The 26463-nt window shown below is 34.4% G+C and overlaps 2 protein-coding genes across 10 annotated transcripts in view; one reads left to right on the top strand and one right to left on the bottom strand.

Moving 5' to 3' along the window:
- LOC125673869 (arf-GAP with coiled-coil, ANK repeat and PH domain-containing protein 2-like) overlaps positions 1-26463 on the top strand; it is a 78128-nt gene that overhangs the window by 25598 nt on the left and 26067 nt on the right. For all 7 annotated transcript variants that reach the window (XM_056166246.1, XM_056166237.1, XM_048910800.2 and 4 more), the window contains 2 exons: positions 4846-4941; positions 5988-6062. In XM_056166246.1, the coding sequence (XP_056022221.1) occupies positions 4846-4941; positions 5988-6062 (171 nt within the window). The remainder of the gene's footprint in view (positions 1-4845; positions 4942-5987; positions 6063-26463) is intronic.
- LOC125673894 (leucine-rich repeat-containing protein 15-like) lies at positions 7831-22801 on the bottom strand. Of its 3 annotated transcripts, none has more exons than XR_008803280.1 (3): positions 21369-22801; positions 8161-12229; positions 7831-7924 (listed from the first exon to the last, which is right to left on the bottom strand). XR_008803280.1 is itself a non-coding variant. In XM_048910831.2 (3 exons), the coding sequence occupies exons 2-3, from the start codon at positions 12177-12179 to the stop codon at positions 7860-7862; spliced, it is 1896 nt and encodes a 631-aa protein (XP_048766788.2). In that variant the 5' UTR covers positions 12180-12229; positions 21369-22801; the 3' UTR covers positions 7831-7859. The 3 variants fall into 3 exon arrangements, 2 of the variants coding, with proteins under 2 accessions (XP_048766788.2, XP_048766784.2); XM_048910831.2 differs by having other exon boundaries at positions 10349-12229; XM_048910827.2 differs by having other exon boundaries at positions 7831-12229.

Below are 26463 nucleotides of genomic sequence, written 5' to 3'. Positions count from 1 at the left end.
AATGCATTATTTCTTTGAAAATCTTCTTCTCTGTCCTTGGGTATTAAGTAGACAAACCAATAGCATGGTTATGATGAGCAAGGATGCCTCTTTCAAAATTGTGAAATTCATGGCCCCTAGGTCAGGGGTTCTGGTATTAGGGTGGGGCCCTATTGATCATATAGTGAAAATGCATTTTATTTCTTTGAAAATCTTTTCCTCTGCTGCTGGGTATTAAGTAGACAAACTAATAGTATGATAATGATGATCAAGGATGCTTCTTTCAAAACTGAAATTTATGGCCCCTGGGTCAGGGGTTCTGGTGCAAAGGTGAGGCTGACCACATAGCTATTCAATGTTTCTTCCATCCAAAAGTAAAATTCTTATATTTAAACACAAACCTAATTCAAACATTGGAAGGTTGTTACATGATACTCAGGTGACCTATAAGGCCCCTGGGCCTCTTGTTATTATTGCAAATTATTGATTTAGTAAAATCTATACAATTTGAAATCTGACCAATAGCAGAATGGAAACAAAAACAAATAGACATTTTTAAAGCCTAGGATTCATACGAAAGAAGCTGTTTTGTTAACTTTAAAAATAACCTTTTTAAAAAAGAAAAATTTTGGATAAAGACTCCTGTACGAAATATTCCACTTTACAATCTGTCATTTTATTGCCAAATTTCATGTCACTATAAGGTGTTCATTAGTTGGATGAAATCAGGAATACAAGATTTATAATATACAAGAGAGGACCCTCTCCTTTTTTATTGCCACATGGTTGTACCAGTCATGTGACCTGATAATAGTTCCTGCAATAGTCCTAAATCACTTTGTCGCTGTTGAAAGATGCCTAACATTGAAATAAAGCTATAGTAATTAGAGAGGTAAAGCTTAGTCAGATTTAAAAATGCAGGGGGATGTCATAAAGATTCCTATAATCATAAATATTTGACCAAAAATTTCTGACAAGATATTTTGCATAAACAATGATTGATTAGGCTATAACAGCATAGGGATAAATGGACCCAGGTACCTTCCCCAAGCAAGATTCACAGAGATACACAATTCCTCTCTTGGTTTCACACAAATATCAACAAACGCTTACATCAAGTTGTCCATTCTCTTTTATGTATTTTAATGAAAGCTATATGACTTGTGGTTAAATCAATTTAAAGTTGAACAATTTGAAAGCCGTATAACAGGAGAGGTAATCACTACCCCAGCCAAATTCTGCTCTCAAAAATAAATAAAGCCATATATACTATACATATGTCATAATTACATTTTAGGCATTACTTTACCTGTTATAATGATTGAAATTAAGACCTGTCTTTTGTATAATGGCTGATACATGTAATTCATAATCAAACAACTTGGCGCCTTGCCAAATTCTAAGTAAGTGCAAATAGATCACATAGATTTAAAAAGAGATATCTAAGTTTGTCACTGCCAGAACTGAAAAAAGTTGATAAATCTTGATATATTCACAGGAAATATGGTATTTTAAATTTTGTCGTTTTTCAGCAAAATTACTTAAAGATCCACTTACATATAAAATATATTGTTACTATGATGTTTCTAAACATATACCTTATGGATAAATAACAACTTAATTTGAAAACCTTGCTTCTGGACATTCATTAACATTTTGCATGGTTTTACCAAAGACATGCTCTTATATGTAATTAGTATTTCATGAGAAAATGCACAGATATTAAAGGGACTGATTCACAATTTTCCCCAAAATTTTCTTTTTCACTTTTAATGATCAAAATCTATTGTTTAATGTGTTTAAAAGAGTTCACATAAAAATTAAGGTTATACATTATCACGGAAGCTCATTTTAGAGAGTTTATTATTTGTTTTGTAAACAGAGATTGTGGTATGTTATTGTTTACAAAATTTTCGAAAGAAATGGATATCGATCTGAATTTGTTATATCTTTCACATTTCAAGCATTTTTGGGGTAAATGTGTCATATAAAAGTTAGAATTTGTGACTATGCAAAATTAAGATGCTTTTATTATATTACAAAATCAATATTTCACTTGTTTGTTTGTATACATAAAAAGACTCGAGTCTTTGTTTACATAACAAAGATTTAAGGCTAAAATATTACTTTTATTCTTGCATTCAGAAGGTCAAAATTTTGGCTGTCCATATTAAATGAGTTATATTTTTACTGTGAATTTACAGTAAGTGTGAACGACTCAGCTTCTCAAGTTCATTTGCGGTCCCGGATAGTTGATTTCAAAACAAATCTGTCAATGATGACGCATTAAGGAGAGAACAATCACTGCGATTGGACCAATATTTAAAGGGGCGGGAATAAAAATAATTTTAGATGGGCACACGTGTCTTTACACTAGCATGTCATTACATATCTTTTAGCACGATAGAAGAGACTCTGCGAAAAGGAAAAACCAATACCAACTAAAACAATGACGTTGATTTTAAAATTACATGCCGAGGGTTTATTTTATGGTAAAATCAGTAAGAAATTAGGCGTCACAAAGGCCACGTTATAAAATTGTCAATCATGGGAACTCTTGCACCGAAAGTGTCGCCAACGAAGCTCACACCGGATGTACTTCTGTTTATCGAGTATGAAATTAAAAAGAAATCAAGTGTATATAATAGAGAAATGAGACAAAATTTATTAAGAAGAAATATTTGTACCCCTAACAATGTACCATCAGTGTCTTTAATTTGTAGAGCTGTGAGAAAATTTTTGGGGAATGACTTTCAAGAAACTGCAAACAAAATCCAAGAGAAGCATATTTCGTCTGAACACGGGTTCGTCACGAAATTTTTGTCTTTTTAAAATTTGACATCGTCTATTCTATATTTACAAATAAATGTAAATATAGAATAGAGAGGGTCAATTTGTGGCGAGCCCCTGTGGTCTGAACATGAACGAAGTGTTGAAAACTTCTTTGCTACTGATTTTATTGCAATTTAGGCCGAGTCAGTTATATACATGTATATATATTTATTTGACGAAGCGAGTGTCGTTCGTACAACGGGCAATCGCAATCATGGACATGCAGTTTGGGGTGGACCAGCGATATAGCTTTAAAGGTACGCCAGTAACGCAACATGAACAATCAACCTTTGCTTTAGTTTATTATGACGTTATATAGAAGGCGCGTCTAATGCTAACGAAAAGCTGAATTTCTTTAATAATGTGTTACAGGAGAGGGATGGTTTGGGGAATTTAATTTTTGCTAGAATTCACAGAACTTGCCGTTGTTCGTTCAATTAACAGTATCTAGTGATGGTTACTTCCGAATTTCTTACGAAAATGTGGGTATATATAACAGTAAAAGACATCAAAGCATGACATGTGTTGAAAATAAATGTTTTCTCCAAGTAGAATATCTATTGATCTTATTACTTAATCTGACAAATTATTTTAGGGGCGAGATCAAATGTTCAATGTTAGAGAAAACTGGGTTCGCATAGTTCTCACAAAGACAACCCCTCCCCAATACAAAACTAAATATGAAGTATGTTGAAACTAATCGATTAACAAGTAAAACAAATGAAAGTGTATACATTGAAACTATTGAATGTTTACTAAAATGTATTATTATGTGGTCAGTTGTCTTTTTCCCCCACTAAAGTGTAATCAATGTCGGATGACAGAAACTTACGAGTTTTTACCCCCTCTTCCCCCTGACTATTTGAATTTAGAAATTTTTCCGACATCGATCTTTTGATCTCGCCCTTATCCAATGCTTTGCAAGATTTCGAAAATATCCTCTGAGAGATTTATTTAAAAATAACGATATGGAAACTGCAAATGTGAAAGAGACAACAAAACAAAAGCATTGTTCTTTTAAAAACAGACAAAATCGCCTGTAGAAACATGTACTGAAATTTCTGATCACTTAAAACTGACAAGTATCTACAGGAATTTAAGGGAGTAACCTTTCAGTTTTTATTGGGATATAGAGGCAACTGCAGATCCTGCCTTTTCCCGCAGTATTTTCGATCCCGTCTTCTTCTTTTCTTTTATTTTCAATATTCAACACTATTTGAATTCTGTGATATTGCTATCCTGCCTTTTTTTTTTTTTTACATATCGGAGCCTGCCCTTTTCACTCTGTATCCCACCTTTTTATTTCAAATTCCTTTTATGCCCCCTCCCATACCTACTGATACTGCGATGGATTTTAAGTATGGCCCGTTTATTCCTGTTTAAAAAATAAAATTTATAAGGTATCTGATAAAAGTTATATCTTCTAAAGTTTACGAGATTTCTTGTATCTTTTATAAGACATATTTTTTTCTTTATAAGATATCCCATTACTTTTATACATGTAGATATCTAGTATATATATGATAAACTTTACAAGACATTTTATTAACGTTATCTCAAATCCCCGTTGTCAAATCAAAACCGATTTTGAATCTCACGCTACGTACGGTGCAACTTACATTGAAATCAAATAGTGAAACTTACACTTGTTAAGCACGAGATAATATAATGCCAAATACTTAGGAACGCCTACCTATAATTTAACCGACTATTCAAAAGCACTCTTTAAAATCACTCGGGGACTTTTCAATGAACTATCTGGAGCACGTCATGTATTTGCTGATATGTTTCGTTCACACTTACTGTACATCCACAGTAATGTTTACCATCATAAATGAAAAATATTTTTATCAAAAATCGTGAACCAGTCCCTTTAACTCCTTCAATTTTAAAAATCATTTTTTCACATTTTCACTATCACCTTGATATTTTTGGATTGAGATTCTGAAGTACTTCTGTCTTTGCCATTACCGGCCAGTATGTGAAGTTTTTCATCATTTTGAAAAGGATTGTATATTTTTCCTTATATTTCAGATGCTGTCCTTTATGCATGCTCACAGCACATTCTTTCATCAAGGTCATGACCTCTTTAAGGAGTTTGAGCCTGAGATGAAGAATGTGGCCACCCAGGTTTGTCATATTCTCATATTTTTATCTCTTCAAAATTAGTTGCAATTTGTAGTTTACAATTAGAGGAAAATGGGGCATATTCTTGTTAGAGGAATATTTTCAAGGAACTGCTTTTAATATTTTAAGGTAGAAATTTTCATAACCAAGAATAAAATTGTGCTTCTTGTCAATTTTGATACGATTGTCTTCAGCCATGACTGCTAGTTTTAAATTGTGTGCTTATATGCACTTCCACTGAGGGAAGGGGGGTTGAGTTATAATGAAAATATTTTCATTTAAATCACTGATTGGTTAAAATCCCTGAGTTTCAAAAGTGATATTTATTTATCAGAGAAGCTTATTGTAAATAATGGCTTATATTCAACTTATTTGTATGCCATCAGGAATTTAAAAAATTTTCTTGAAGGAATCAATATATATCAAGACAATTAGAGATAGTTCCCTGCATTCGTGAAAATACGGGGACTTGAAATCTCCTTAGTCCATCATTCCATCATGAAACTCGTACATACGATTACATGTGCAATCCTTGTGATAATACTAATAGATTATTAGTAAAATGAACTAATAACCCAGAAAAGTCTGAATTACGAAAACCACAATTCTGTGAATCAGCTTGATGAATTTAGAACATTTGCGATTCAGAATATACCATATATCGGAGAATTTCGTCATTGGGAATATTTGGAAGGTTTTCATGGAAAAAGCAGTTTAAAATCTTCGCACTTTAATTTTTTGTCAGAATGTCATTTAACATGTATCATTTATTTGAATTCAAATTTTGGCACTTTTATTTTTGCCTAAATTTTCTCATCTGCCAAAACCGCAAAAGCATTTTTAGCTCCGTAAAATCATCTGATACTGTATATGGTGTTTTACTCAAGCAATCAAAGTATATTGTAAGTGCAGACTAAACAATTGGTAATAGCTCAAAATCCAATTAAGACAAGTTTCACTCTAAGTTTGTTATACAATTTGTATTAACTTCTACAGTTCATACGAAAAGACCTGTTTGATGTTCATTGTAGTCTTACTTTTTATTTTAGGTGGAGAGTCTAAGTGCCAAAGCTAGTCAAGAAAGAAAGGAGATGGAAGAGAGGCATTCATTGGTGCAACAAAAGGTAGGAACCTGATGTTTAAAGGTCATGGAATGCTGATTCATCAGTACAGTTTCTACCATAAACAGTCTGAGTTGCTCCGGGTTATTTACACATTTTAAAAATGAAATCCATTTTTATGCTCCCCAAAAAATTTCAGGGGAGCATATAGTCGCCATTGTGTCTGTGCGTTCATCCATCAGAGCCCATATCTCCTAAACTTTTCATCAGATATTGATCATAATTAATCACAAATATTCCTTGGGATGGGGGATTTTGGACCAAGGTCATGACTCAACATATACCATATCGAAAATATGAGGAAAAAGTTTCTTATTTCTCCAGTTTTCGAACAGGTATTGATCATATATCACACAAATAAGTAACAAGTAAATGGCTTTCAAACAAAGGACACTCAAGGTCATTTTGTAAAGGTATATGTCACTCAACATATACCTTATATATTTTAAAAAAACTTCATTTCAACAGTTATTGATCATTGTGCGAGTCAATCTTCATATGATGTAGCTCATTGTTAGATGCAGTTTGGGGAGCTAACATCAGTTTTACTGATGTTCTTGTTTTTGATTTCTTAATTTATTGCTTTTATTTCCAAATTGTGTAAGAAATGTGATTGTGATATTTTTACTGCAGTTTTGATTTTATGGTATTTCACTTTATGAAGAAAAAAACTGCACCAAAACTAAGCTGTAATGAAGGGCTGCTGCAGAGGGTTATCTTGGTTATAGTGAGTGATGTGACTGTGGCGTCCTATGTCATCTTATTACTGATCATTACATTATACTGAGTGATGTGACTGTGGCGTCCTATGTCATCTTATTACTGATCATTACATTATACTGAGTGATGTGACTGTGACGTCCTATGTCATCTTATTACTGATCAGTACATTATACTGAGTGATGTGACTGTGGCGTCCTATGTCATCTTATTACTGATCAGTACATTATACTGAGTGATGTGACTGTGGCATCCTATGTCATCTTATTACTGATCATTACATTATACTGAGTGATGCGACTGTGGCGTCCTATGTAATATGTCATCTTATTACTGATCAGTACATTATACTGAGTCATGTGACTGTGTTGGCGTCCTATGTCATCTTATTACTGATCAGTACATTATACTGAGTGATGTGACTGTGTCGTCCTATGTAATATGTCTCTTATTACTGATCAGTACATTATACTGAGTGATGTGACTGTGGCGTCCTATGTAATATGTCATCTTATTACTGATCTGTACTTTATACTGAGTGATGTGACTGTGGCGTCCTATGTAATATGTCATCTTATTACTGATCTGTACTTTATACTGAGTGATGTGACTGTGGCGTCCTATGTAATATGTCATCTTATTACTGATCAGTACATTATACTGAGTGATGTGACTGTGGCGTCCTATGTCATCTTATTACTGATCAGTACATTATACTGAGTGATGCGATTGTGGCGTCCTATGTAATATGTCATCTTATTACTGATCAGTACATTATACTGAGTCATGTGACTGTGTTGGCGTCCTATGGAGAAGTTATAGAGGCAGAAATAATTCATGCAGTGGTCAGTGTGAGAGTTATTTTTGAAATAGACTGTTTTTGAACCAGAGTAACTTTTTATGTTTCTGAACCAGAGTAAATTTTTATGTTTCTGAACCAGAGTAACTTTTTATGTTCTGAACCAGAGTAACTTTTTATGTGACAGAATCTGGTATTTAGAAGTACAATAAGGTTACAGAAGCTACCTTGTTAAAGAAGAAATCAGGAGGCTTTTCTATTGTAAAAATAATTTATTAGCATCATGTGGAAGATTTCACCACCACGCTGTAGAGGTAGATAAGGAATGCCTGGAAGATCCACGAATCTGAAAGTAAAAGATAAATGAGGCTTCTTTAAAATTTGTATACTGATGTGTAAGAGTTATTTCCCTTTGTTTGCTCATGCCAGAAATGGCAGGTGCAAATCATTTTGAAGAATTTTCTTTTAATATCTAGTTACAGTAGAACTTATCTATTGTGGGAATTGTAAAGCCCAAAATATTGTGCTATTGGGAATGTTGAAGACTCGGTGAATAGTATCGGGCTAATGTCTAATACAAACCAATTCTGCTGTTGTGTTCCCCAGTCAGGCAACTTTCACTGTATACTAAATTCAATTTGGAATTTTTCACATGATAAGTTCCTTATTGTGCAGCTAAATTATCTGTGCCTTTCCAGGAGAACAACTTTATTATCTGTGAATGCATACACATTGAAAGGTGTAGATGTGTGTGTGCTTTGATAAGTGCAGAATTAAACAGCAAAGAAGTGAAAGTTCAACAGAACATATATAAAGAATAAAAGTGAAACTGACAGATGCTTTTGTGATACAAGATTTACAAGGATTCATACATACATAATTTCATAGAGCTGTTTAATCAAAAGAAAAGAGAGAATTATGTGTTTTGCGAGAAGACAGTTGAAGGATGTGTTAAAAACTTTCAGGAACCTTTTGAATATTGAAAAAACCACAAAATGTTCCGTATATCATTTTATTTGCAGTCTATTAGTTTACAAAAATCAGCATTTTAGTATATTTTATTACTATGCGGGATACATATTTTACTTTTTTATGTACAAAAATCTTGGTCTCAGAATATCTACATAGATAATATCCTTTAGTGAAAATGTTCTTAAATTCATGAATTGTTAGCATCAGTACTTGTTAGTGTTCCATATTATATACATTTTTAATTTCTGATTGAATAAAAAAGATTCATAAAAATCGATTAAAAATACAGTCCATTGGATTAATAGATTAATGAATGTTATTCTAAATAAAAATGTTGATGAAACAAAACTCAAAACAAAACAGGAAAAGGGGGGGGGGGAGGTGGGGGGGGGGGGGGGGGGTGGTCATCAGTGATTTAAAAAGCTCTTTATTTATTTCTCCGAGTACTGTAAATTTAACATTTATTATCAAAATCTGATATTTTCCAACATAAACCTTAAAACATTATCAAATTGTGTGCATTTTGGAATTTGACTACTCGTGTATATGTTTTTATGAACAGAGGACATCTACATCATTACAAAACAGTAGTGTACATAACAGAACAAAAATATAATGGTATATTTACAGTAATTAGAAAATTCTGAGAGAAGATAAACATTGTGTGATACTCCTATACATTCTTGTGATGAAAAAGGGATAAACTACTGACATAAAAAAATATCAAAGAAATCTGTAGTCATATATATTTAAAAAATTGTCATTAGATATACTAAAACATCCCAGACCTGCTTCTGGTGCATGTATTATGTAGGTCGTGCCATACACCCAGGTAAATCTAATCTACAATGATTTTTCTCAAAAATGATTAGTAATCTTTCCTTCAAGTCAGTGGACTGTGAACTTCAATGCTAGCTCAATAGGCAATGTTATTTAGTGATTTTGTTGTGAAACATTCCAAGAAGCTTGATTGGTGGAAATCTAAATCCAAGAGACCCATCCATTCCATTCAACTTTGAGTTAACTATCAAGATGGTATTGCAATGGACATTAAATGCTGATGGACAACTGACAACCAGAAGTAACTACATGTATACCGTTTTTAAGTTCAATCATTGTGGATTAGATTGACATTGGTGTAATGGTATTTGCACAGCCTGCACAAGCACCAGAACTGCAAGTTGGCATGTTTAGATTGAAATAGTATATCTATCAATATGATAAATATATAGGAGAGTTCCTGTGTCTTTAGGCATGCCACCAGAACATTATTTTTGACAGGAAAATACAGAATAATTTTTGTCATGCTTCACACGCAACATCAAAACATTATGAAGGAAATTTTCAAATGAATATCAAAATACTCCCGATTACGACATGCATGTTAGATCACTTCAGCATTACAAAGAAACCTAGAAATACTAGTAGTCATGCACACTGGACAAAGTCACAGGAGTTTTTCATGCAGTTTTTCGAGTTCTTGCATTAGGTTTTCGAGTTTTGCCAGCTCTTGCATTAGATTTTTGGTTTTTGCCAGCTTTTGCTTTGCTCTTTCTGGTTTTACGAGCTCTCATGGAGAGTTTTAGTTTCATGGTCTTGCACCTCTGAGAGCCATTTTTGAGTGTTCTGCAACATCTCCTTTGCCCAGTGGGCAGTCTGCTGCACTTCCTGGCTATCTTCCTCTTTCCTCTTTTTGACCCTTTCTTACCCTTTTTCTTTTGGCCCCTATTTCTCCTTCTCTTTTGTTTGTTCTTTCTGTTTCGTTTCTTTTTCTTAGATCGGTTTGTTTGGTTTTTACCTGTTGTTTTTCTTGCAGCTTTGTTGGAAGTTTGGATCTGCCCTTTCGTCTGTTGAACTTGGTCCTGCTTAGCTGTTATTGCACCTGTGGTGGAGTCTCTGTTCTGTTTTACAGTGTTATCCTGTTCTCTCTGTGTAGTCTTTCTCCTCGGTGTGGTGACCTCAGGCTGTGCAGGGACTTCTTTGCTGATCTCGGTTGTTTCTGGTGCCTCCCCAAAGTCACTGCTCTGAAGACTTTGCAGTTCACGGTCTCTGACTCCTTCTGGACCAGCACATGTTGGTGCCTCAAAACTGTAGAATTTGACACTGGACACTTTCATCCAACTCCACAGCCAGGATAGTCTTCTATCACACTGAAGTGGGTTACCATCCAATGACATCATATCTAGATTAACCATTGCATTTTTCAAGCCAGATGGTAAAGTCTTCAGTTCATTGTATTCAAGATTGATCACCTTTATGGATGGGAAAGTAAGTCCTCTACTGCTCTCTATCAATCTCAGAAAATTTTTAGCAATGCCAGGACTATTCATGAACTGAAGGTAATTTGAATTTTGAATACCAGTAATAAAATCATCGGCCACCGTGACATCTGCTTGTTCTTGGTAAGACATGTCTAAGTCCTGCAGACTTGGCAAGTCTTTAAAAGCTTTGGGATCAATCCTTTTCAGAGGATTGTTGGATAAGTCAATTTTCTTCAAGCTGGACATGTCGGTGAAGGTTCCACTAATGATTTGTTGTATGTTGTTACTCTTGAGATATATATTGGTCAGGTTTTGTAATCCTGAGAAAGAGTCATTGAGGATTTGTCGGACAGCATTCATGTTCAGAGACAGTGTCTCCAAGTTGGCATTCTTTCCAAAGAGTCCAGACTCAATATCATGGACTTCGTTCTGATCCATATATAATTTCTCTAGTCTTATTGGAAGACCTCGAGGAATCATTCTTAGTTTGTTGTTGTTGAGCCAAAGCTCCTGCAAGTTAATAGTGGTGGCAAAGGCCATATACTCAACATTAGAAATTTTGTTTTCATTCAGGGTAAGAAGCTGAAGGTTAGTCATGTTTTCAAAATCTGCGGCCTTGATTTCGGTGATTTTGTTGTATCCCAGACGGAAGTCTCCAACAGAAGAAGGCATCAGTCCCGGTACACTCTCCAGGTTACACTGAGAAAAGTCCACTAACTGCAACATGTCAGAAGAAAACAGTAGACCTTTTGCTTCTACAATAGGATTGTTCTTCAGTATCAGGATTCTCAGATATGGGAGGTTTTGGAAAGCTCGAGGATGGATTGATACAATGCGATTGACACTGAGGTCTATTGTTCTCACTCGTGTTATCATTTCAAAGTCATCCTCTTCAATTTCTGTAAGTTGGTTGTATCCAAGGTATAATGTGCTTACATTGGGTATCTCATCAAAGGGTTTTCCAATCTTCTGAATTTTCGTATTGGTCAAGGTTAAAGACCGTAAACGTGATAAACCCTCGAATGCTTTGTCATGGATTCTGGTAATAGGGTTTAAGGATAGGTCCAAACTCATAAGTTGTTCTAGATTGCGAAATGTTCTGGGAGCAATGGCACTGAGTCCATTCCTGGACAGTCTGAGACTCTGAACATTGGACTGTGCTGGGAAGTCATCCTGTTGAAGATCAGTGAGTTGATTTTCTGTTAAGTCTATGGTCACTGTTTTACTTGGAAAGTTCCTTGGAATGTCTCGAAGTCCCATGCCCACACAATCAGCTGTGCCCCTAGCACAGGACGTACATTGTGGAGGACATGAGTCAACAATCAAAGCACAAGTCAGCACAACAAAAGCGGCAAAGTGGAAATCCATGGTGTAGTTTTGTCCTCACTTGTTCTTCCCTCACATCTCTTTAGCATGAGCTGCAAAATACAAGAATAGTTTGTTTTAGAGATGGAGCGAAAAATCACTGAGAGGTGTTTGCATTTTTTAGCAGTAATGTTTTGGACAGCATGTGATAATTGTTTTTTCTGCCAGGATATCTTTACGGGTCAACATAGAGAAATCTGTCATGTTTTGTCTGGTTTGCCTCCGACATCAATGCAGCAGAGGGTGATAGCATCAATCACATTTGACAGGAAAGTGCTTGCAATTCGTTACCACCCTGCTGAACTCTCTTGGCTATTGCTGGGTAAACATGCCAGAGTTTATAGAGAAATTTTTTCATTTGTAATGCATAAGTAATGGAGAATCCCAGCATCTTAAACAATTGTCTTTATATCTGAATGTAAGAAACATACAAATCCCAGCATCTTAAACAATTGTCTTTATATCTGAAAGTAAGAAACATACAAATCCCAGCATCTTAAACAATTGTCTTTATATCTGAAAGTAAGAAACATACAAATCCCAGCATCTTAAACAATTGTCTTTATATCTGAATGTAAGAAACATACAAATCCCAGCATCTTAAACAATTGTCTTTATATCTGAATGTAAGAAACATACAAATCCCAGCATCTTAAACAATTGTCTTTATATCTGAATGTAAGAAACATACAAATCCCAGCATCTTAAACAATTGTCTTTATATCTGAATGTAAGAAACATACAAATCCCAGCATCTTAAACAATTGTCTTTATATCTGAATGTAAGAAACATACTTACTACATGATAAAATATTCATGTGATCAGTCATTTCGTTTAATCTATTAGAACTTGAATTGAGGATTAGGGTGCACTTTTTCTATTAGTTATGTTTGTATTATAGGTAAAGCTATCCCCTCCCACGCTTTCAGAGAAAAATCCTTTAGAATGTAGGTTGTGTGGTGCAATTCTGTTACTTGCAGCTTTATGAGTGATAGTGTAAGATTCCAAATTTTGATGAAGATAATCTGATTAAGATCAGATCTATGATAAGATATTCGGTTATATCCCTACACAAAGTGAACAATCTTTGTGCAGCCATTAAAGAATCTTTTAATTAGACTGTGATGAAGGTGAATTCTAGTGCGGATTACAAATGGTGAAGTCATTAGTTATGTAGTGTTTATTTATGCATTTGCTTCATTGACTGTGGAATGCCTCTGGTGGTCGATGATGCCATGATAAACCACTCATGCGATCGCTGGCTCTGACACTGCTAACAGATCTTGTGCCAAATTTGTGACATTCTACTACAGGCAGCATTTGACTCAGGGAAAATTAGGACTTCCCCTTCTTTTCTTCTAGTTCTTTGTAAAAGTTTGTAAATTTTGTGACTGAAATGTATCAAATTGATGGGGGTGGGAAATTAAAATTTTGAAGGATATGTTTTGAATACAATATTACATATACATACATAATTTTTGTACAGTGTAATCCATTAAAGGAGTTCATGCATGGTAAGCTTCACAACGGCTACATCTTGCTGTTTATGGTTATGTAATTGAAAAGGTTTGGTTCGTCCTGGGAGGTACTGGGATTTGGTTAGTTAGATTTTAGTGAAAGGAAGTCTGCTTTGGGTGAAGTGTGGGGAATGCTTAATTAAAGTGTCAAAATTAACAAGAGCAGTTATCATCAGCACTTAAGATGAGTGCTTTCTGAGATCCTGAAGACAATGCTGTTTTGTTAACCTCTCTTGACTCTTACACACCATGTTTTATGGATGGACATGTCCTGAGACCATTGTTGGTCCTCCCATCATCCTGTCTTTTTAAAAATGGTCAGCACCTTTCATATATTTCTTGCCAAGAATAGCTTGTGAACACAGTTAAGAGTACAGAATCACAGGCAAGCTTCGTAAGCAGATCATGCACCAGTTATGCCATGTTCTGCATGTTTAAAATCACCCTTTATGCAAAATTTCTTTGATGAGGGCATACATCTTACAGACTGAAAGTAATTTTTTTTTTATAAATTGCTTAGTCAGCAATCTATTTTCATGTGCGAACTAGAAAAATAACAAGTGTACATTTTATTAGTTCAATTACATAGAATTGAGATAATGGTGCCCAATCAGATTGGATTGCTTGCTACCCAACAATGAATGAGGAGATTAAGACGCAGTTGTAAGGATCCTAACAAGATTTTGCTCTCATCATTTATTTTTTTCAACATGTCTGTAAAGCATGAAGCTTTTACCTTCAGAGTATATTGAACCCGTTCCCAGGCAGTGAATCTTCAGGTGTGCTATATATCACAGTTAGGATAGTTGTACCATGAAAGCATACATTTAATGACTCACCCTTGAAGTTTTAGTCTGTGGATGAATTTAGACATTTGCTGTGCTTTATTCTTATGAGCCACTGCAAAATTATTTGTCAATAAAAGTATAATGAATAAAGTTACTCTCCTTCTCAACAGAGTTGCAGAGGATACAGTAACTTATCATGTGTGTGTGAGGGGGGGGGGGTGTTATAGACATCATATAAAGATTACTACATGTGTATGTCAGAAATTATTCTTATACTTACATTGATGACAGGTAGAGAGAGGAAGATCTAAAAGGTCTGAGACCTGCCCTACAGTCAGTGATTAAATGTAACTATGTTTTGGACACCAGAGTTTTTGTTTTTCAGTTTTCTATCTTAAATTTGCTACAGAGATAGCAGGCAATGGGAGAAAATCCATTCTGACTTTAGTTTGTAGGTAAAGTTCAGTCAGTGATTGAATGTAACATTATTTTGGTCATCATACAAATAGTTAACACTTCTTTTAAGTGCCATATTTGTTAAATATATAGCAGACAGGGAGAGAAAAATATTGATTTCAAGGTCATAGATGAAGGTCACAAACATTCTAACAGTGTTGTTGACATCATAAGCTCCTCTCATTATAAATTACAACAATAATAATTATTTCAATAGGAGGAATCAGAAAAAGCTGCCTATTGATTTCTCAGGTCAATTAAGGACAAGGTCGCACTCAGTAAAGGTATCAATTGCTGTGGATGCAGGAAAAAGAATGCCTCCGATTTTTTTCAGAATCAGTTTGCTACATTATAGTTGGGAAGAAGATCCCTATCAATGTCTACATCAAAAATCAAAGAATATCAACTTTAAAGTATGATGCCCATTGGATAAAGTCATGTTGTGGGGAGATGACCTGCTTTGTTTTGAGAACTTTTCCATTAATTTTCGTTCAGTAATAACTAACATTATTTCAGCAGTGAAAATAATATTACTACAGAGATCATGAATAAGCATGAAATCTCTTCGTTGAAGAACATTGTTGAATGTAAATTTCAGCTAGCGATTTCTAATTCTGTCTGTTCCTGGTTATTTCCCTGAGTATGGTTTTTGTCTGATTAAACCTACACGCTGTCCTGTATCACTATGATGTTGTTTGTAAATTGATTTGACCCAGACATATCAGTATTTACTGGGACAGACAGAGTCGAGAGGAGTCCATCATCTTAAATAGGGATAGTTGTTTACAGTATTTTCTTTTGGCTTCTGTGGTATGGGAGCAGGTGGGTAGGTAATGTAAACAGGTAATTCCTGTACAAATTATTTAAGTCTCCTCAAAGCATTGCAGCTCGTGATGTATAAACAAGTTTTTGCTGATTCAGCATGCAATCATTTCTTTTAGAAAGAGTAAATGAATTTAAAAAAATTTTGAAGAGTTGTTGTTCAGATGATATGATGTCCGTTTCTGAAGGGATTTAGTTTGCACCTCTTTGCATTACATATAATGTCCGTTTCTGAAGGGATTTAGTTTGCACCTCTTTGCATTACATATAATGTCCGTTTCTGAAGGAATTTAGTTTGTACCTCTTTGCATTACATATAATGTCCGTTTCTGAAGGGATTTAGTTTCCACCTCTTTGCATTACATATAATGTCCGTTTCTGAAGGGATTTAGTTTCCACCTCTTTGCATTACATATAATGTCCGTTTCTGAAGGGATTTAGTTTGCACCTCTTTGCATTACATATAATGTCCGTTTCTGAAGGGATTTAGTTTGCACCTCTTTGCATTACATATAATGTCCGTTTCTGAAGGGATTTAGTTTGCGTCTCTTTGCATTACATTTAATGGCAGCTTCATTCATTCTGTCATTTAATATATATAATCTTTCAAATTTTCATAGCTTTAGAATCTTTATTTGACATGTTGGTATTTAAAATTAATGTGAATTAAGTATAGAAATTTGATTTTTACATTCTCTTCCACATGTGAAATTTAAAGAATACATGAGACTCGTATATAGATTTGATTTAATACCTAAAAAGTAAATTTGATATGGGTAAGGAAAAAGTCATGGTGATGTATGAATTTTTTTTTTGTCCTCTTATCTATTCATCATGATTTTTGAAATACCTTTACATTCATGTTAAATTTTTTGTGAAGATTAAACTTAATGTAAAGCTGATTGCCTTACTTACTCTAATAAGAGCTACTATTCCAGGCCTGGAATTACCATACTCACTCTAATAAGAGCTACTATTCCAGGCCTGGATTACTCAAAAAGAATTTAAGTCGAAAAATTTGGACTTAAGTCTAAGATTTTACTCAAATTTGACTGCTCACGTAGAAGAAAATTAAAACTTAAGTTTGAAATTTTTTCGAGAAATCCAAGCCAAAGTTTGCTGAACAAAGTGTAATTCAGATATAAAAGGAGTTTGACCTATGAACAATATTGTATGCATCATGGTACTTAATAGTTTTTGTAAGATTTGAAACAGTTGCAGTACTGTTTCACAGAACTACATTACCAAGCCAGGTCCATGCAAACTTGGACAGGGTTGGAATGATCTTGTCCATTTGACCCTAATTCACTGCCACGACACACCCAAAGTTACAGGCAACATGTGTTAAATGATGTATTCCAATCAGAAAGTGTATAAAGAGCTTGTTAATGGAACTGCATAGTTTACATGTTTCCATGTGTCGGAAGTAGTTGGGTAATGGGATAAAAATGGTACCACAGGTATTAAAATATGTCGACAAAGGCATTATGTGCATCCAGTCATTTTTCGGGGGGGAAATTACAATATTATGACTTGATACAGCAATAAACGTTTTGCCTTCCAACAATTAAAGAACTATCCTCTGACTTGTTTTCAAAACATTCCTAAACATGTTTTAATACATTTATAATAGTATTAACATATTGCGTAAGTTTGTGAAAATTTCTCATGAGATTTCTAACTTTAAATATAAAAAAAAAACAATTCCTTGAGCCATACAAGCTTGATCTCCTCTAATGGGTTTGACTCAGCAAGAGAACATGTGCATACTAGAAGTGAAGTGACATTATCCATTGTTCTCTAGCATGTTTAAGCCTTAAGGAAGCCTATCATGGCTAATAAATGCCAAACAGGGGCAGGTAAATAGCAGGGTGAAAAGACCATGCAGTGCAGTCCATACATCATTAGACAATAGAGTTTTATTGTTTTGAAGTTGGTTTTTTTTTTTTATTACAGCGATTAACAAACTCAAATTACAAGTGATTTATTTTTATTTAAAAACCTCCCCATTGTCAGGTTTGATACAACATTTTTTTAGTAGAAGGTAGCTAAGTTAGGTTTAGCCCATCATGAATTTTAGTTAGGATTTGATTTTAGTGAGGGTTCAATTTTCGTTTTCATTTGTAAAATCACTAATTTTAGTATAGGTTTAATTTTCATTTGTAAAATCACTAATTTTAGTGAAGGTTTAATTGTTAGCCACCATATGTAGTTGATCATATTGTGCCACATTTTCAATTCTGTAAATTTTACAGGAGTTATGGGATTTTGTTGAATTTGTACATGCTACACTATAGGAACACTTTGTGATCGCAACTTCTCGTTAATTGCTCAACAGATTTTGTTCAATTTTTTAAAGGATTGTTTGTCACAATATGTAGTTGATTATAATACACCGAGATTTTGATTCTACAAATTTTACAGGAGTTACGGGACTTTTACGCTTCAACTTTTTTTGCGGCGGTGGGGGACATATGGCTAGGCGTAGCAATCTTGTTAGTTTAGTCTTACAATTTAAGCAAGGCATAAATTGTAAGAACATATGCTACAGTGATGAAGAGATTACCATATGTCTTATGAACAACTTCCGAATTTGGTGTTTCAGTTATATAAACAGCGTGTGCTGATCTGGAGAAGCATTGTAGTGTTGATTTGTGTACATTGTACTTGATTGTATAGATCAATAGATTAAACATCTCTACTATATAAATAAATTTGATATGTAACAATAACAATGTGTTTAAATCACAAGTATGCACGTGTATTTGTGTAACTAAGATTTATCAAAAGAATGATCAAAGAAGAATTTCGAATTTCAAACACCTGATCAGTTTCCTACTCTTCTGAAGTGACACATGTATGATTGATGCTTGTAAAAATACCCTAAAGTTTGATTGTTTTTGGATTTTTTAAGCACTGGATTTCTATTCTTACCATATATGACAGTTATATTGTACCTGCATTCAATTCGTGTTCAGTTATTTGCATATCAGATGATAGGTGCGCATGACCAGATGAAAGTGATGGTAGGGTACAGTAAGTTCTGTTCACACAGAATTCATTACGAGAGAGGTATATAATGACAGGACTGTGTGTGTGTTTGTGTGTGGGTTAGTGAGTGTTTGTGTGTGGGTATAAAGTGTAACGCTGAGCTTGTAGAACTTACGAGTCTGCAGTTTTGCTCGATCGATTTGATATTTCATATATAGTTTTGTTATCAAGATTGATTGATTTTATATTGTTTAACCTCCCACTCGAGAATATTTCACTCATATGGGGACGTCACCACTGCCGGTGAAGGGCTATTCAATATAGGCCTATGCTCGGTGCTTACTGCCGTTTAGCAAGGAGCGATCTTTATCGTGCCACACTTGCTGTGACATGGGACCTCGGTTTTTGCGATCTCATCCGAAGGACAGAACATCATTGAATTTGGTGTCAAAAGGTCAAGGCCGCATGGGGACTTAATAGGAAACATATGTAGATATTCTAGGGGCCACCTGTTTTGTGCAATTGATTTGAACCTTTTCATATAGCTTTGTTATCAAGAAAGAACCCAATTGATTTGGGGTCACCGCTGCGGTGGTTTAGAGGTAGAGCATTCACTCCACATGTGGAAGGTCGGGATTCGAATCCCGGCCACGACAGACCTAAGTCATTAAAACCGGTAGTAGGAATTCCATCGTCAAACACTTGGCATCAGGTGTGAATGTCACGGGTCCTTGAAGATTATCTTAACAGGGTTTGACACTAAGGCACGTCCGACTGACCAAGTCTACTAAATGATAGGTCCGGTCGGGTAAAATGTCGACTTACTAGTCCGACTGGTCGTGTTTAAAAATAAACAAATTTAAGAAAGTTTGTTTTAAATCATAAGATATTCTATTCTTTAAAAAAAAAAAGTTTACGAGCAATTTTGATCCACATGACATAATCTATATTTTTAGTTCTAATAAGTCGCAGTCGGAAGTGATGCTCTACGACATCTACACAATGTTAATGTGTGTAAAGTTATGTTTTGGTTAGATAGATTTATTGAATTCATTTTCATTAAAAAAATAAAACAGTTCATTTGAATTGAATATAAGAAAGTGTTGATCAAATTAATGAATTACGCCGTAAACAACAATTTTTTGGTGTTTACATATGTGCGGGAATGTCTATATTCAAATACAATTTCTCGTCCTCAAGGAAAGCAAACGATGTCCCAAGAAAGAGAAAAAAGGAAAACGTTGAGAAGAAGTGCTTATGAAATAGAAATAAAAAAAATATATTGAGGTCATTTTATTCTAAATGGATTAAAGAATTTCCGTGCCGGTAAGAATTTAAAGAAACTGAAAATATGATTGAAAGTATATAAAAACATCAAATTGAATGACGAGACTAAATCGTTTTTTGAGACAATTGTAATTTAAATTAAGTATTTAGATATGGAGAATCATCAGATTTTTTTCTGGAGAGTTGGTCAGGGCTAGTGGATGTAAGGTCAGGTCTAGCAAAAATCATTTGAAGTAGCCCGATTGGTCTAGTGCTCAAAAAAGTTAATGTCAAACCCTGCTTAAAAATGGATGTCCCGTGTCACAGTAGGTGTGGCATGCTAAAGAACCCTCACTGCTCAATGGCTGTAAGCGCCGAGCATAGGCCTAAATTTGAAGCCCTTCACCAGTATTGGTACAGTCTCCATGAGTGAAAAATTCTCGAGAGGGACTTTAAACAAGATGCAATGATTTGGGGTCAAAAGGTCTCAGATCAAGGTTACCAGGGGACTTTTAAGATAATGCTTTTAGACACTTTAGAGACCACAATTTTTAACTTGATATGATTCTTCACATTTAGCTTTGTTACCAAGGTACTTATTGTAGAAAAAGCTTGTAACAATCTATAGGCTGTATATTTCAATAAATATGTATTTAGATAAATACTTCTATTTACTGATTGCCTACATTGTGAGGCACCGCCCTGCCTTGTAAAGGTCTTGTTTGGTTAAAAAGATAGGAGCACCGGGAGAAAGGATAAGCTACAGCACCAATATTAAATGTAAATGGTTAATGATATCATGTGTTGATTTTTCTGTTACAGATCAGTTACATGAGGGTATTATTTGCTTATTTGAAAATCTAATGGAGATCTAATAGTTATCTGGATGCTCTATTTATTCCAAAGATCTTGCTTGGAACCAAAGTGTATTGATAATTAATGTGCCACTAGCATATTAATTGCAATACTTCTACTTCAGAATCAAATCCTTTCACAAACTTTACTGATTTTTCTCAGACCACGAAAACTTGATGCCATATGAAATACTATGAAATTAGTTGTAATTAATTGGGTACAGTGTCAACTTGTACAAGGTCTAATCCAAATGATGTCAGAATATTGATAACAGCAGAAAAATCAACATTTTAAAAATGAAATTAGACAAAAGAGGAAACTTTAATTTATAAAACAAATTTTAATTTTAAAAAACCCAGAAATTTTTGCACTTAGTGGCAGTATGAAATTTTATCGATAATTAAAAAATCAGTATAGAACTTTTTCAGATAGAGATGCTATAAAAAATCATTTATATATCAGTATCTTACCACACATATAAATTTTTCTTTCCTACCTGATAAATTTTAAATGTCCTCAGAGTCAAATATCTGCAAACAAACTGACAATAATCCTAATTCTCCTACAACTTCCTGACCGCCCAAGCATTACAATAAAACTCTGTTACCCATTCCCAGTAGCACTCGGTGCTGCGTGCTTGTTCTTAACTATTATAAGGAGAGCCAGTATTGCCTACTCCCACAAAGTGCATACCTATGTGTATAATCACAAGCAACCTGTACATAGAGGGGGGACAAAGGGCCGTGGAAGCCCTGCAGTCAGTGGATTAAAGTAGCTGTCTTAATCTTCTGATGTTTTTAGAATAAAAAAAAGATAAAGTAGTGAAGATGGACATAAACGATCTTCGATTCCATTTGATCTCCTTGTGCTAATGGTTTCTTGGGGAATCGTTATTGGGTCTTAATTACATGTATTTTGCAATCTAGATAAGGTAGAAGTGCCCTTTACTGTCTTTCAGTGCGTACAGAACACTGCATTACATTCTTATGACATGCGGGGATGCTGCATTTCACAAACATGCAATGTAATTTTGATTCCTTTATAACACCTGTTTGTTGTATGAGCTTTCTGCAGTGTATTCCGTTGTCATGTCATGCTACAGTCGGCGGAGATTATGCAATGTTGGATGTTGTGTTCTATGTCTACAGATAGAAGAAGGAACTTGTACACCCACATTAAATCTGCATGAGCTCAATGTCAGATACTGAAAATGAAGCAGATATTTCGGACTTTATTATTAGACTTTTCATAACATTTGTCTTAAAGAGGAATAATGTTATGCTCCAGGAATTTAGTTTGAGATATTGTTGAGGTTATCTGAGATTTCATAGAGGGAATATATGGCATTGTTACTAGTTTGAGATAATTATTTAATTTATTGCATCGTTGTTGATGTTACCAGAGATTTCATAGAATTCATGGTAATGTTATGCTCCAGGAATTTGTTAGGAATTTATTGCATTGTTACTAGTTTGAGATATTTATTTCATTTATTGCATTGTTATTGATATTGTCGGAGATTTTATAGAACTTGTGGTAATGGTATTAATATATCTATTACTGCAGTAAAATAGTTTAATTCTCCTATATGCTGAGTTGTTGAGTTACTTTTAATCATCTTTATCATTACTTGATTTCAGCCAGGTTCAGAAGGGCTCACACACTTTGAAACCATCGAAACCATTAATTATAGTAATTTTACAAATTGGTCTCGGTGCGGAACGTTTCAATAACACACCAGAGAAATTTGATGTGGAGGATATGTACAACACTATTTTGACATTGAAAACCTTCGAATTTTACTTTTATTTAGTAAAAAAAATGCAGTTTTAGTAGAAAGTAATCAGAATTTTTTTTATTTTAAACTGTTGCTGGATTCGAACCTGTGATGTATAGCACAGCAGTCGACATGTTAACCGACTGAACTACCCAGCTAGGCAGTCACTTAATTTTAAAAGAAAAATAGATTTATTGCTGATATCTATATCTTCATTCATGTTTTAAAAGGAAGTCAGCCATTATGACAATCTAGTATACCTCCTTAAGTGAACATTTAATTATGAGTCATAACACAAAGTTGTGTGTAAATACATTATCATCCAAAAAATTGAAATTACAATATCCAGTCCCAATTTCTCATGTCAATGACCAACCATATCTTACATATCATCTTGTGTGGCTAGGGGTGGAACAGTAAATACTCCTATGGTTAACATCCCTATGCTACTAATTGTATTCTCTGACAGTTAAGAAAATTCACTGCTGGCAACTTTTGAAGATCATGATTTATCCTCAACACCAGAAAAGAAAATTTATCATCAATTTTTGTCCCCCATTTTCCCAGAAGGGGGAAGGAATATTAAATTTGGTCCATCTGTCTGTCTGTAACACTTTGGTTTTAAGTTTAGCAATAAATGTATGAAGAAATGGTTTACAGGTGATGTCTCAAATGTTGTTAGAGCTTTAGCAGTGAAATTTCACCTCTATAACGGAAGACAACTTCTAGTGGTTTTAAGGTCAAGGTCATCAGGTCGTATATTGTAAGAACTATAGTTTTCATATAATATTTAGAATTATTAAAGTGTTAGCAACGAAACTTTACATGAAGAAGGATTGAAGGAGGACTTTTATTGTTTTATGAATTAACAGATTTAATGTTGAGGTCAGTAAGTCATATATTGTACGATATTGTTTCTGTATTAGATTGTTTGAGCATTTGCTATGAAACCTCATATGAGGGATCAAAATGACTGAAAGAATACCCCTACTGGTTTTTAGTCACAAGGTCAAATTGACCAACTTGCGTAAGGTAGTAATGGTTTGTAAATGATATCTCTATTATTTTTGTGATTAAAAATGCAAATGAAACTTTGCAAATGGTGTCGTTTTATGGTATTTCGCCTTTTTTAAAAACACAAATCAAATAAATATATATCCTCAAATAGGTGACATAAGTTCTCAGTTGTTGTAAAAGTTCTGATAATTGAATGCTCGTTAATTCGTTAATGTAGGTAGAAGCAAATTAATATACAGTTTAACCTGTAGAGTGACATGCTATTGAAGACTCGATTACACACAATTTGATTTTGGTTTACTTTATTCTACACAGAAACCCACATTTACAAAAGAATACCAGAGTGCATGAAATCAACTCAATTTGTCACAAAAACTTTCTAGGCCCGACATCATTTTCCAAGTACTTTATAATAGGCATGCATATTCCTTGTGATACTTATGATTGAGAGCTTAAACTGTATTACAGTGCTTCATGTATCTGCTGTAGTATACGCTAAATCTCCACATAGTATTAAGATTGAAAAGACGTGGGAAGAAGGTTGGTCATCCTACCATAAATAATTCCCCAATCAATTTTATTGATATTCCTATTAGATTTTACCCTAGGATGATGAGGGAAGGTAAATTCTCCCATTAGACATATCGCTTCCTAAGGCTTGTTTTCTCAGATAGTCTGATTGGAGTTGGCAGATACTATAGAATTGCATTTGTCAGGGGGAATAATAGGTCAAGGTCAAATATGCTAATCAATGACAGGCTGGCGAATTGGCTACCCAAGAATATCAGTCAACACATGCATTTAATGCTTGTTGGTAGTAATTTATTGTATATAAAACACGTGATATGAAGATGGCTTACTCAGTCACTGCAGGAGGAGCACCGGAGTGCATGATTGTGGAATCGCAGCCGCTGCGATGCTTTAAAAAAATTTCAACTATCTTGTCCAAAGATACTGTAAATGGCCACAGTGTTTTGGTTTTTTCTCTCTTGATTATATTAAAAATATTTATTTTCATTGAGTAGTAATTATACCCCCCACACTGGAATTGGGTTGTCCGTCTGTCTGTCTGTCCGTCCGTCTGTAGACGCAATGGTTTCCGGGCTTTAAAGCATTATCCTTTCCACCTACCGTCACCATATCATATATATGGACTACCCATGGGATGAAGATGTTCCCTATCGATTTTGGGGTCAAAAGGTCAAAGGTCAAGTGCACTGGACATCGAAGTAGCAATATGGTTTCCGGGCTCTAAAGTGTTATCCTTTCCACCTACAGTCACCATATCATACATATGGACTACCCATGGGATGAAGATGTTCCCTATCGATTTTGAGGTCAAAGGTCAAGTGCACTGGACATTGAAGTAGCAATATGGTTTCAGGGCTCTAAAGTGTTATCCTTTCCACCTACAGTCACCATATCATACATATGGACTACCCATGGGATGAAGATGTTCCCTATCGATTTTGGGGTCAAAAGGTCAAAGGTCACACGCACTGGACATCGAAGTAGCAATATGGTTCGGTTTGTCATGCCATTTGTTTTTTACACTTAGAAAAGAGGTAGTTTATACCGATTACCAACACCCTTTGGGAGATTGGGGTAAGCCGGGGGTATTCTTAGTGAGCATTGCTCACAGTACCTCTTGTTTAATACAGTGTGTATACAGATATGCTTTTGATTCAGCTAGATATCTAATGATAAACTTGTGGGTTTTTTAAGGTCACGTACATCATGAACATTGGGTCAGGGTTCAGGCAGCTTGGTAAATCATAATAATTACATTTTGGTACCATCAATTGTTTAAAAATTTGGTTCTCGACTCCTGAACAACTAACTGGATTATTTGAAGTATAGTTTTAAAAAAGCAATGCAACTTCCATAAAAATTATGGCTCATTTGCTGAAAATGCAGTGGATCTATAAAATCCTGTTTTTTATTCCTGAAGAGTCATAGCTCTTGTATTACTTGACAAATTAGCCGTGCAAATAGAATATTACTCAACTTGTGACTGTTAAAGCTGATATACTAGAAGCAAACAGAGTTTTACAGATGACGCTTTAGCATTAACAGTTGTAAATGCATGATAAAAGAGAAAATAGTTATTCCCATTCTGATACAATTTTGCACTTTGCTTGATGTTTACATCTTGTTTCCTTGAACTTTGCTTTTTAGTTTTATAAAATATTCACGAGATTTTATATTTGATGTTATGATATGCATTTTTCTACAGTGTTGTCACAATTATCTCATTGATGCATGTTTAAATGCCCCAAAACTCATCACAGTAGCCAATCAAAATGCAGATTACAAAATAGTAGCATTAGAATGATGATTTGTAATATTGTCAAATTACAAATGCTACAATGTGAAAGACTTAAAATTCAAGATATATTATAAATGCATAAAAGTGACATTTTTTATTCCGTGTTTTTTGTTAATTAGCATGAATATTATTTATGTATGATGTATAGCCTGTGTAAACAAAATCTGGACAGTATTTAGGATTCACATCTTTTTGTTTATTCATCTGTATGTCCTTCCATCCCACCTTGCATCCTGGCCATAACATTGTAATTGAGAAGTTTATACTCAGTACAGAGTTTTCCTATGACAAGACAATATTTCATGACATTGAATTTGGTTCATTTTGCCAAGTTTATGGTCACTAAATAATTTGAAAATATTTGCCCATGTCCTGTCTTTCTAATGGAGAGACATTAGAAACTCACACATGGCACAAAAGTTGCTATGATGGTGCACATCACATGCAAGACAATTTCAAGTTTTTCAT

Source organism: Ostrea edulis, chromosome 1 (assembly GCF_947568905.1).
Source record: "Ostrea edulis chromosome 1, xbOstEdul1.1, whole genome shotgun sequence".
Taxonomy (NCBI): Eukaryota; Metazoa; Mollusca; class Bivalvia; order Ostreida; family Ostreidae; genus Ostrea; species Ostrea edulis.
Note: the sequence above shows the minus strand (reverse complement) of the source record. Positions and strands in the feature narration are given on the sequence as shown.